The sequence below is a fragment of the Oncorhynchus gorbuscha genome, unplaced genomic scaffold (assembly GCF_021184085.1).
Source record: "Oncorhynchus gorbuscha isolate QuinsamMale2020 ecotype Even-year unplaced genomic scaffold, OgorEven_v1.0 Un_scaffold_844, whole genome shotgun sequence".
Classification (NCBI taxonomy): Eukaryota; Metazoa; Chordata; class Actinopteri; order Salmoniformes; family Salmonidae; genus Oncorhynchus; species Oncorhynchus gorbuscha.
The window spans coordinates 123,540-137,019 of NW_025745836.1; the positions used below are offsets into that span (position 1 = coordinate 123,540).

A 13,480-nucleotide genomic window follows, 5' to 3' on the forward strand; every position below is an offset into this window, starting at 1 on the left:
TTTTTACAAGAATTGCCTTCTACTAGCCTGTATTTCGGGAGCAATTATACCTGATTTTTACCCAAAGGCAGCCCAATTATGATATTTTGCCCAATTATTGGTATTTTGACCAATCAGATCATAATTAGGCTGCCTGTGTATACTAGGTGCTTTGAGGTTGCATTGTAAAGTACTGAATAACTAAACACAGGTCACGTATTTGACATGGTCTAATATGTATTTGATTAATGTCTACAGACTATGAAGGGCAGCATAGCCCACCTATACCTGTATCTCGTCAAACTTTCAATGCAACACTCTGGTCCAGGGTGCGCAGATATGATGCATGACACGCAGCTGATCTTTCAAAATAATAGTTTGGGAAACATTTATTTAACAAAACAAAACAATCAAGTCATGTTCATAAATTACGAAGGGATGGAGCACATAGAGGTATTACATTTGATCGCGCACTATCGGCTACTTTTGTCTCACTACAATATGATCGCCCCAGACCTCTTTTCCCCAGACCTCTTCTTTGTTGTCTTTTCCACAATGTGGATTCACTTGATATTGGGTTAGCCTGCTAACACATTCAACGACGTTGCTTACATTTCCAAATGATACTGACTTTAAATTACCCAAAACCTTTCTGCTAACCCAACATGTACCTGTTACCTTCCAATCTCTTTAATATCGTCTACCATGTGAATGACAACGGTCGGTCACTTCCACCGTAAAACACCTCCCAATCCAATCCGGTGTCTTTTTTTGAAAACAATGCCCATATTTGGTGTGAGCAGGTGAACGCGAAGGCGGAGGATGAGACACGGTTGTGGAGAAAAGGAGGTATATAGTCTCCTGCTGAAATGTGGATGCTACACTTCATTGAAGACATCATTCCCGGATTCTTGAAGAGAAAGCATCCTAACTGACAGGTAATCAAACGCCACTATCCCGACGTTTGAGAAAGCCAATCTGAAATGTGGAGTTGTATCGTTAAATGTGTTCTAGCAATGGTTAAAATCACTTCATTTGAAATACAGCTTTGCTTGGATTTGTCTGTGAATACGTGTTTGAGCTGTTGGGATCGGAGCCAAATATTGAGAAATAATAAATTACTGATTGGAATTCGTTGCTTTGTTCCAAATGATTGTATTTGGTTCAATTCCACAGTTTTTACAATGTCTGCTAGTAGACTAGTTCTCTTTAAGTCAGTGGTTAAACATTTTAAACTAATTGTTATGAATTACAGCTGACTATGTCTACACTTACTAATGAGGACTTCTAATTTGTCTTATTTATACTGTAGTAATATGTGGTCTGTATTGATGATATACCCTGACCCAGAAAATGGTATGGCTTTGTTCTTGCTTTTTAGGCCTTGATTCATTAATCCTCTGTTTTTTTACAGAATGGCTGAAGATGAAATTGCTGCACTGGTGGTTGACAATGGTTCAGGCATGTGCAAGGCTGGTTTTGCAGGGGATGATGCTCCCCGTGCTGTCTTCCCCTCCATTGTTGGAAGACCCAGACATCAGGTTGGAACCATACTGGGCTCTTGGATATTGGATTCACTTAATACAGGCTATACTTTTATACACAAACTATATGTGGACACTCCTTCAAATTAGTGGATTTGGCTGTTTCATCCACATGTTGTCAGTAGAAGGGCCTTAAAGCTCTGACTTTCAATGTGGCACTGTCCTAGAATGCCACCTTTCCAACAAGTCAGTTTGTCAAATTTCTGACCTGCTGGAGCTGCCCTGGTCAACTGTAAGTGCTTTTATCGTGAAGTGGAAACATCTAGGAGCAACAATGGCTCAGCTGTGAAGTGGTAGGCCACACAAGCTCACAGAATGGGACTGCTGAAGCATGTAAAAATTGTCTCCTTGGTTGCAACACTCCCTACCGAAAACTGCCCCTGGAAGCAGTTTGACAGGCCAGGAGAAGGCTACCTGCCCGAATGTAGTGTAAACTAAAGTTTGGAGGAATAATGGTCTGTGGCTGTTTTTCATGTTTCAGGCTAGGCCGCTTAATTCCATTAATGGGACATATTAACGCTACAGCATACAATGACATTCTGGATGATTCTGTGCTCTTGTCTTTGTGGCAACAGTTTGGGTGAAGACCATTTCCTGTTTCAGCATGACAATACTCCTGTGCACAAAGCGAGGCCCATACAGAAATGGTCTGTGGATTGTATGGAAGAACTTGACTGGCCTGCTCAGAGCCTGGACCTCAACCCCATCGACCACTTTTGTGATGAAGTGGAACACTGACTGTGAGTCAGGCCTCTTTGCTCAACATCAGTGCCTGACTTCACTAATGCTCTTGTGGCTGCATGGAAGCAATTCCCCACAGCATTGTTCAAACATCTAGTGGAAAGCCTTCTCAGATGAGTGGAGGCTATTATAGCAGCAAAGGAGGGGACCAACTCTACATTAATACCCCTGATTTTGGAATTTAGATGTTTGAGAATGTGTATAGTTACAGTAATGTTCTCTATCTCCTATATTTGACTTTGGGATATTTTGAAGAGGCTATACAGAACTCTTCCTTCTGGGGGTGCTCTTGAGCCAAGAGGTCTACTAAATGGACAAATATTGGCCAGAAATGGCCTCATTAAAAATGAAAAGGACACCCCTCCCCAAACCCACTAACAAAAGCATAATGTATTGTTAGCCTAAAGATTGATTTCATGAGTTAAGAAATTGACTGTGCTGTTTATGTGAAACATACAGGCAACTCAAGCCAACATTTGAAAACAACTTCTGTAGTGTAAATTGAGTTTATGCGTAGTGCAGGGACAAAGTGTAACGTAATGTCTCTTTCCCCAGGGTGTGATGGTGGGCATGGGACAGAAGGACAGCTACGTGGGAGATGAGGCCCAGAGCAAGAGGGGCATCCTGACTCTGAAGTACCCCATCGAGCACGGCATTGTTACCAACTGGGACGACATGGAGAAGATCTGGCATCACACCTTCTACAATGAGCTGCGTGTGGCCCCTGAAGAGCATCCCGCCCTGCTCACAGAGGCCCCACTCAACCCCAAAGCCAACAGGGAGAAGATGACCCAGGTAAGTGGGGGCATTGGTGTTTTTTACAAATAAACACTGGCAGTAGTAAATAAACCCAGCCATTTTATTTACATGGACTCCTCATCCACCAGCAGAATGTAGAGTAGTTTCACATCAGGTTTATTCTGTTCACCTTGCCTGAGGGTAGGTATTTATTAGTGGTGGGCCTCACATTCTTAGCAGTATTTGATAGGTGTTTAAAACACCCTTTTTTCTAAAGAGTCTCTCAGTCCTAATTCCCACCTTCTATTATTCCACCAGATCATGTTTGAGACCTTCAACAGCCCAGCCATGTATGTAGGTATCCAGGCCGTGCTTTCATTGTACGCATCTGGTCGCACCACAGGAATCGTGATGGATTCTGGGGATGGCGTTAGCCACACGGTGCCCATCTACGAGGGCTACGCTCTTCCCCACGCCATCCTGCGTCTGGACCTGGCCGGACGCGACCTCACGGACTACCTGATGAAGATCCTGACTGAGCGTGGCTACAGCTTCACCACCACGGCTGAGAGGGAGATTGTGCGCGACATCAAGGAGAAGCTGGCCTACGTGGCGCTGGACTTTGAGCAGGAGATGAATACCTCTGCCTCCAGTTCCTCTCTGGAGAAGAGCTACGAGCTGCCTGATGGACAGGTCATCACTATCGGCAACGAGCGCTTCCGGTGCCCTGAGACCATGTTCCAGCCGTCCTTAATTGGTGAGATGTTTTTCTGTGTCTTTAAAGAGTAACTTAAGCTAAAAATGTCTTTGTTAAAAGCCATTTGTCTATGGTTGGTGACTATAGTAATTCTAGTCCCGAAATCCTCATTTCTATCCACTACTAAAATGGAGGCTCTGAAAATGATTCCTCTTGGTAGAGGTCACACAAGATGCACCCTCTATGTATTGATATGACTATTCATAAGCACTAAACATACAACTTTCTGGCTTTAAAAAAAATGTATTTTTTTATAAATCAGTGGGAAAAGGTTTCATTTGGCCACTGGAGTCTCTCTTTAATACATGTACAAATGTTCTTGTCTAGACAATGTTACTCAGCTTAGTGACAGTCATTCACCACTATATAATCCTCTGGAGCTCTGAGCTTCTTGCCAGTTGCGTGTTCACTGACCTCATTAAAAGAGCCATACTTGTAGGCCTGTTAATTTCTGTTCCTGGGGCTGCCATTGACATGTACATGCTTGCTTTTGTAGGAATGGAAAGCACTGGAGTGCATGAGACCACCTACAACTCTATCATGAAGTGTGATGTGGACATCAGGAAAGACCTGTATGCCAACACTGTTCTCTCAGGTGGAACCACTATGTTCCCTGGCATCGCTGATAGAATGCAGAAGGAGATCAGTGGCTTGGCACCTCCTACTATGAAGATTAAGGTGGGCATTCACGTGTTATTCTGTTATTCTGTCACTTTTAGCCCATGGGCATTCAGTGTGGCATCTCTCGACTAGCCTTATTTTTTCTCATGTGAAGTTTTTGGCTTCCCAAATACTTTCATCAGAAATCTAATATGACTGTATTCTGTACTAAAACCACTTTAGATCTCCCTGTTTTACTAATGAATATGTTCATATCGCTTGTCGCCAGATCATCGCCCCTCCCGAGCGTAAATACTCTGTGTGGATTGGCGGTTCCATCCTGGCCTCTCTCTCCACCTTCCAACAGATGTGGATTTCCAAGCAGGAATACGAGGAATCCGGCCCGTCTATCGTCCACCGCAAATGTTTCTAAAGCCTTGACTCTTAACCTCTGTGTTACTCCTTTCAGGGAGTCTGTTATTTCAGTTGGCTCTCCTGTCCAGAAGCCAACACCTTGCCCCTGTCGACTAGGAATTTGTGTGGCTCTAAAATGATCAGATGAGTAGCAGTGACTTCCCCCTATCCTAACCGGTAGAGATAAAGCCATATTGTTTCAGTTCTACATGGTGTCCTGGGGGGGGTGACAGGGTGGTTTCTGGGTAGGCTCAGTGTTAGTGTTGTGACATTCTGCCTTGTGTTGTATTGTTACTATTAGTCTTGTATGTAACATCTGCTACTGGGCCATTTTGAATAAAAGTTCACTGTAATGTGATACTCTGTGTAGTCTATTTGCAACATTAAGTCTTGTAATGTGTTTGACACTTCTTTTTTTTTAAATGTACTGATCATTTCAGGGAATGATGTGATTTGTAAACACACTTAATGTATTTGTCATTAGCTGGAACCCACTGCAGGTTAAATCAAATGGGTTTTCTCATTGTTACATTTTCTTGGTGAACCTCTTATTGCTTCATCTCTCAGATCTTTGGGATGTGATGACATCCTTTCATCTCAGTATAGATGAAGGCAAGGTGAAGCCACTTCTATAATGTACACTGAAAGCCCACTGTCTTTGACAGGAGTACATGCTAATGAACGGAAGTAGCTGTTCTAATCACATCAGTGATGACGAACATAAGAGGACAGCTAATTCTATATCAGGGGGGTCTAGACATAAAGCTTTGCAGGTGTGTTCTACACCAGTGCTAAAACACCTGACGACAGTAATTAATTCCCAGACTGAAGCAGGCGAGTTTACCAAAGAGCTGTCTAGACCCGACGCCTGTTTTGGCATTGATCACGCTGGTCAACTGGGTGGGACTTCATACGGCAGGCACATTTCACTCGAAGTCAGGTTCACTGATTATACTCAGTATTTATCTAGACCTGGGGCACCAGATGGGTGTAATTTAATGATCCTATCGAACAGGGTTAGTCCTGGAAGTAACACCTGCAGACTCCAGGCCATTTGGAGATCCCTGAGTTACATGCTATGTCCATTAGATGGCAGTGCTGTCTTCACGTTCTTTCAAATGACCTACACTGGTAGTGAAGACGGTGCTGACTGAGCATGGGAGAACCTCAGTGGTTTAATCTAAACCCTTAGGGATTTTAGTCTTTATTTTGGTGGCTGCATGTACCTAGAACTGATACTGTATAGCCCTCATATTCATATCTGGACTGGAAGCCAGTTCCACTGCTTTATTTCTTGTTCCCCTCTAATCAGGTATTGATTTAGTCCTGGGATAACAGGTGGGTGCCATTATTTAATTTTAATTTAACCTTTATTTAACCAGGCAAGTCAGTTAAGAACATATTCTTATTTTCAATGATGGCCTGGGAACAGTGGGTTAACTGCCTGTTCAGGGGCAGAACGACAGATTTGTACCTTGCCAGCTTGGGGGTTTGAACTCACAACCTTCCGGTTACTAGTCCAACGCTCTAACCACTAGGTAGAACAGAACCAGCAGTACTCCAGACCTCCAGTGTATGAGCAGTACTCCAGATCTCCAGTGTATGAGCAGTACTCCAGACCTCAAGATCAGTACTCCAGACCTCCAGATCTCCAGTGTATGAGCAGTACTCCAGTACTCCATACCTCCAGTGTATGAGCAGTACTCCAGACCTCCAGATCTCCAGTGTATGAGCAGTACTACAGTACACCAGACCTCCAGTGTATGAGCAGTACTCCAGACCTCCAGATCTCCAGTGTATGAGCAGTACTCCAGACCTCCAGATCAGTACTCCAGACCTCCAGATCTCCAGTGTATGAGCAGTACTCCAGACCTCCAGTGTATGAGCAGTACTCCAGATCTCCAGTGTATGAGCAGTACTCCAGACCTCCAGATCTCCAGTGTATGAGCAGTACTCCAGACCTCCAGTGTATGAGCAGTACTACAGTACACCAGACCTCCAGTGTATGAGCAGTACTCCAGACCTCCAGATCTCCAGTGTATGAGCAGTACTCCAGACCTCCAGATCAGTCCTCCAGATCTCCAGTGTATGAGCAGTACTCCAGACCTCCAGATCAGTACTCCAGACCTCCAGATCTCCAGTGTATGAGCAGTACTCCAGACCTCCAGTGTATGAGCAGTACTCCAGATCTCCAGTGTATGAGCAGTACTCCAGACCTCCAGATCTCCAGTGTATGAGCAGTACTCCAGACCTCCAGATCTCCAGTGTATGAGCAGTACTACAGTACACCAGACCTCCAGTGTATGAGCAGTACTCCAGACCTCCAGATCTCCAGTGTATGAGCAGTACTCCAGACCTCCAGATCAGTACTCCAGACCTCCAGATCTCCAGTGTATGAGCAGTACTCCAGACCTCCAGATCTCCAGTGTATGAGCAGTACTCCAGACCTCCAGATCAGTACTCCAGACCTCCAGATCTCCAGTGTATGAGCAGTACTCCAGACCTCCAGTGTATGAGCAGTACTCCAGATCTCCAGTGTATGAGCAGTACTCCAGACCTCCAGATCTCCAGTGTATGAGCAGTACTCCAGACCTCCAGATCTCCAGTGTATGAGCAGTACTACAGTACACCAGACCTCCAGTGTATGAGCAGTACTCCAGACCTCCAGATCTCCAGTGTATGAGCAGTACTCCAGACCTCCAGATCAGTACTCCAGACCTCCAGATCTCCAGTGTATGAGCAGTACTCCAGACCTCCAGATCAGTACTCCAGACCTCCAGATCTCCAGTGTATGAGCAGTACTCCAGACCTCCAGATCTCCAGTGTATGAGCAGTACTCCAGACCTCCAGATCTCCAGTGTATGAGCAGTACTACAGTACACCAGACCTGCAGTGTATGAGCAGTACTCCAGACCTCCAGATCTCCAGTGTATGAGCAGTACTCCAGACCTCCAGATCAGTACTCCAGACCTCCAGATCTCCAGTGTATGAGCAGTACTCCAGACCTCCAGATCAGTACTCCAGACCTCCAGATCTCCAGTGTATGAGCAGTACTCCAGACCTCCAGTGTATGAGCAGTACTCCAGATCTCCAGTGTATGAGCAGTACTCCAGACCTCCAGATCTCCAGTGTATGAGCAGTACTCCAGACCTCCAGAGTATGAGCAGTACTACAGTACACCAGACCTCCAGTGTATGAGCAGTACTCCAGACCTCCAGATCTCCAGTGTATGAGCAGTACTCCAGACCTCCAGATCAGTACTCCAGACCTCCAGATCTCCAGTGTATGAGCAGTACTCCAGACCTCCAGATCTCCAGTGCATGAGCAGTACTCCAGACCTCCAGATCAGTACTCCAGACCTCCAGATCTCCAGTGTATGAGCAGTACTCCAGACCTCCAGTGTATGAGCAGTACTCCAGATCTCCAGTGTATGAGCAGTACTCCAGACCTCCAGATCTCCAGTGTATGAGCAGTACTACAGTACACCAGACCTCCAGTGTATGAGCAGTACTCCAGACCTCCAGATCTCCAGTGTATGAGCAGTACTCCAGACCTCCAGATCAGTACTCCAGACCTCCATATCTCCAGTGTATGAGCAGTACTCCAGACCTCCAGATCAGTACTCCAGACCTCCAGATCTCCAGTGTATGAGCAGTACTCCAGACCTCCAGTGTATGAGCAGTACTCCAGATCTCCAGTGTATGAGCAGTACTCCAGACCTCCAGATCTCCAGTGTATGAGCAGTACTCCAGACCTCCAGATCTCCAGTGTATGAGCAGTACTCCAGTGTATGAGCAGTACACCAGACCTCCAGTGTATGAGCAGTACTCCAGACCTCCAGATCTCCAGTGTATGAGCAGTACTCCAGACCTCCAGATCAGTACTCCAGACCTCCAGATCTCAAGTGTATGAGCAGTACTCCAGACCTCCAGTGTATGAGCAGTACTCCAGATCTCCAGTGTATGAGCAGTACTCCAGACCTCCAGATCTCCAGTGTATGAGCAGTACTCCAGACCTCCAGTGTATGAGCAGTACTCCAGATCTCCAGTGTATGAGCAGTACTCCAGACCTCCAGATCTCCAGTGTATGAGCAGTACCTCCAGATCTCCAGTGTATGAGCAGTACTCCAGACCTCCAGATCTCCAGTGTATGAGCAGTAATCCAGACCTCCAGATCAGTACTCCAGACCTCCAGTGTATGAGCAGTACTCCAGTACTCCATACCTCCAGTGTATGAGCAGTACTCCAGACCTCCAGATCTCCAGTGTATGAGCAGTACTACAGTACTCCAGACCTCCAGTGTATGAGCAGTACTCCAGACCTCCAGATCTCCAGTGTATGAGCAGTACTCCAGACCTCCAGATCAGTACTCCAGACCTCCAGATCTCCAGTGTATGAGCAGTACTCCAGACCCAGACCTCCAGACCTCCAGTGTATGAGCAGACCTCCAGATCTCCAGTGTATGAGCAGTACTCCAGACCTCCAGATCTCCAGTGTATGAGCAGTACTCCAGACCTCCAGATCAGTACTCCAGACCTCCAGATCTCAAGTGTATGAGCAGTACTCCAGACCTCCAGTGTATGAGCAGTACTCCAGATCTCCAGTGTATGAGCAGTACTCCAGACCTCCAGATCTCCAGTGTATGAGCAGTACTCCAGACCTCCAGTGTATGAGCAGTACTCCAGATCTCCAGTGTATGAGCAGTACTCCAGACCTCCAGATCTCCAGTGTATGAGCAGTACTCCAGACCTCCAGATCTCCAGTGTATGAGCAGTACTCCAGACCTCCAGATCTCCAGTGTATGAGCAGTAATCCAGACCTCCAGATCAGTACTCCAGACCTCCAGTGTATGAGCAGTACTCCAGTACTCCATACCTCCAGTGTATGAGCAGTACTCCAGACCTCCAGATCTCCAGTGTATGAGCAGTACTACAGTACTCCAGACCTCCAGTGTATGAGCAGTACTCCAGACCTCCAGATCTCCAGTGTATGAGCAGTACTCCAGACCTCCAGATCAGTACTCCAGACCTCCAGATCTCCAGTGTATGAGCAGTACTCCAGTACTCCAGACCTCCAGTGTATGAGCAGTACTCCAGATCTCCAGTGTATGAGCAGTACTCCAGACCTCCAGATCTCCAGTGTATGAGCAGTACTCCAGACCTCCAGTTCTCCAGTGTACGAGCAGAAGTCTAGACCTCCAGTGTATGAGCAGTACTCCAGACCTCCAGTGTATGAGCAGTACTCCAGACCTCCAGTGTATGAGCAGTACTCCAGACCTCCAGTGTATGAGCTGTACTCCAGACCTCCAGTGTATGAGCAGTACTCCAGACCTCCAGTGTATGAGCAGTACTCCAGAGTTTGCCCCTGCTGTATAGAAGCATAGGTTAAATCGGGTGTCAAACTCATTCCACGGAGGGTCGAGTGTCTGGGTTTTTGTTTTTTCCAATAAGACCTAGACAACCAGGTGAGGGGAGTTCCTTACTAATTAGTGACCGTTTCACACCCAACTAGCTCTTTATTGTTTTCCATCCTTTTGAGCAAAATCCATGAGGCTTTGGCCCCTTGTGGGGTATGAGATCGTTGAGACAATTTGGCGAGTTCATTGATCAATAACAACATTTTCTCTGAAAAGGAGGTAAAGGATGAGTGAATTATCTATTGGATTTCACATTTGCATTACAGCTCCAATTATCTGCTGATGTCATTGAATATTTAATTTAAACTTATTTATTCCCCAAACAATGATAGAATCATCCATAAATATCACCTGTGAATTAATAAAACAAAGCAATGGACAAATGGCATATCTGCTCTCAAATGCATTACTCCTCCGGGATCTATGTAGGAATATTCTTGATGACCAGTACCTCATTCATAGTTCTATGTACACTATACCTGCTGTCTAAAATGCTTTTATGTTAGTAGGAGGAGATATGTTAGTAGGAGGAGATATGTTAGTAGGAGATATGTTAGTAGGAGATATGTTAGTAGGAGATATGTTAGTAGGAGGAGATATGTTAGGAGGAGATATGTTAGAAGGAGGAGATATGTTAGTAGGAGATATGTTAGAAGGAGGAGATATGTTAGTAGGAGGAGATATGTTAGGAGGAGATATGTTAGTATGTTAGTAGGAGATATGTTAGTAGGAGGAGATATGTTAGTAGGAGATATGTTAGGAGGAGATATGTTAGTAGGAGATATGTTAGTAGGAGATATGTTAGTAGGAGATATGTTAGTAGGAGGAGATATGTTAGTAGGAGGAGATATGTTAGTAGGAGTAGATATGTTAGTAGGAGGAGATATGTTAATAGGAGATATGTTAGTAGGAGATATGTTAGTAGGAGATATGTTAGTAGGAGATATGTTAGTAGGAGATATGTTAATAGGAGATATGTTAATAGGAGATATGTTAGTAGGAGATATGTTAGTAGGAGGAGATATGTTAATAGGAGATATGTTAGTAGGAGATATGTTAGTAGGAGATATGTTAGTAGGAGATATGTTAATAGGAGATATGTTAATAGGAGATATGTTAGTAGGAGGAGATATGTTAATAGGAGATATGTTAGTAGGAGATATGTTAGTAGGAGATATGTTAGTAGGAGATATGTTAGTAGGAGGAGATATGTTAGTAGGAGATATGTTAGGAGGAGATATGTTAGTAGGAGATATGTTAGTAGGAGATATGTTAGTAGGAGGAGATATGTTAGTAGGAGGAGATATGTTAGTAGGAGTAGATATGTTAGTAGGAGGAGATATGTTAGTAGGAGGAGATATGTTATTAGGAGGAGATATGTTAGGAGGAGATATGTTAGTAGGATATATGTTAGTAGGAGGAGATATGTTAGTAGGAGGAGATATGTTAGTTATGTTAGTAGGAGGAGATATGTTAGTAGGAGGATATGTTAGTAGGAGGATGATATATATAGTAGGAGGAGATATGTTAGTATGTTAGAGGAGATATGTTAGTAGGAGGAGATATGTTAGTAGGAGATATGTTAGTAGGGAGATATGTTAGTAGGAGGAGATATGTTAGGAGATATGTAGGAGATATGTTAGTAGGAGATATGTTAGTAGGAGATATGTTAGTAGGAGGAGATATGTTAGTAGGAGATATGTTAGTAGGAGATATGTTAGTAGGAGGAGATATGTTAGTAGGAGGAGATATGTTAGTAGGAGGAGATATGTTAGTAGGAGGAGATATGTTAGGAGGAGATATGTTAGTAGGAGGAGATATGTTAGTAGGTAGGAGATATGTTAGTAGGAGATATGTTATTAGGAGATATGTTAGTATATTAGTAGGAGGAGATATGTTAGTAGGAGATATGTTAGTAGGAGATATGTTAGTAGGAGGAGATATGTTAGTAGGATATATGTTAGTAGGAGATATGTTAGTAGGAGGAGATATGTTAGGAGGAGATATGTTAGTAGTAGGAGATATGTTAGTAGGAGGAGATATGGAGATATGTTATGTTAGGAGGAGATATATGTTAGTAGGAGGAGATATGTTAGTAGGAGATATGTTAGTAGGAGATATGTTAGTAGGAGGATATGTTATATATTTAGTAGGAGGAGATATGTTAGGAGATAGGAGGAGGATATATGTTAGTAGGAGGAGATATGTTAGTAGGAGGAGATATGTTAGTAGGAGATATGTTAGTAGGAGGAGATATGTTAGTAGGAGGAGATATGTTAGTAGGAGATATGTTAGTAGGAGATATGTTAGTAGGAGGAGATATGTTAGTAGGAGATATATTAGTAGGAGGAGATATGTTAGTAGGAGGAGATATGTTAGTAGGAGATATGTTAGTAGGAGGAGATATGTTAGGAGGAGATATATTAGTAGGAGGAGATATGTTAGTAGGAGATATGTTAGTAGGAGGAGATATGTTAGTAGGAGGAGATATGTTAGTAGGAGGAGATATGTTAGGAGGTATGTTAGTAGTAGGATATATGTTAGAAGGAGGAGATATGTTAGGAGATATGTTGGTAGGAGATATGTTAGTAGGAGGAGATATGTTAGTAGGAGATATGTTAGTAGGAGATATATGTTAGTTAGGAGGAGATATGTTAGAGATATGTTAGTAGGAGATATGTTAGTAGGAGATATGTTAGTAGGAGGAGATATGTTAGTAGGAGGAGATATATTAGTAGGAGGAGATAGTTAGGAGGAGATATGTTAGTAGGAGATATGTTAGTAGGAGGAGATATGTTAGTAGGAGATATGTTAGTAGGAGATATGTTAGTAGGAGGAGATATGTTAGTAGGAGGAGATATGTTAGGAGATATGTTAGAGGATATGTTAGTAGGAGATATGTTAGTAGGAGGAGATATGTTAGTTAGTAGAGATATGTTAGTAGGAGATATGTTAGTAGGAGATATGTTAGTTAGTAGGAGGAGATATGTTAGTAGGAGGAGATATGTTAGTAGGAGGAGATATGTTAGTAGGAGGAGATATGTTAGTAGGAGGAGATATGTTAGAGGAGATATGTTAGGAGGAGGAGATAGTTAGAGGAGATATGTTAGAGAGATATGTTAGGAGGAGATATGAGGAGATATGTTAGTAGGAGATATGTTAGTAGGAGGAGATATGTTAGTAGGAGATATATGTATAGTAGGAGGAGATATGTTAGTAGGAGATATAGTAGGAGGAGATATGTTAGTAGGAGTTATGTTAGTAGGAGGAGATATATATAGTAGGAGGAGAT

The 13,480-nt window shown here is 43.6% G+C and overlaps 1 protein-coding gene across 1 annotated transcript; it reads left to right on the top strand.

Annotated features, from left to right (window-relative positions):
• The first annotated feature begins 764 nt into the window (after positions 1–764).
• On the top strand, positions 765–5,191 carry LOC124020515 (actin, non-muscle 6.2-like). The gene is made up of 6 exons (XM_046335754.1): positions 765–917; positions 1,394–1,520; positions 2,820–3,059; positions 3,321–3,759; positions 4,256–4,437; positions 4,649–5,191. The coding sequence occupies exons 2-6, from the start codon at positions 1,395–1,397 to the stop codon at positions 4,790–4,792; spliced, it is 1,131 nt and encodes a 376-aa protein (XP_046191710.1). The 5' UTR covers positions 765–917; position 1,394; the 3' UTR covers positions 4,793–5,191.
• The last annotated feature ends 8,289 nt before the right edge of the window (positions 5,192–13,480 follow it).

Excerpts from the sequence above, each read along its gene's own strand:
- LOC124020515 (XM_046335754.1), top strand. The coding sequence starts at position 1,395 with ATGGCTGAAGATGAAATTGCTGCACTGGTGGTTGACAATGGTTCAGGC. Across the intron at positions 3,060-3,320 it reads ACAGGGAGAAGATGACCCAG|ATCATGTTTGAGACCTTCAA; the intron begins GTAAGTGGGGGC and ends TTATTCCACCAG. Across the intron at positions 3,760-4,255 it reads GTTCCAGCCGTCCTTAATTG|GAATGGAAAGCACTGGAGTG; the intron begins GTGAGATGTTTT and ends TTGCTTTTGTAG.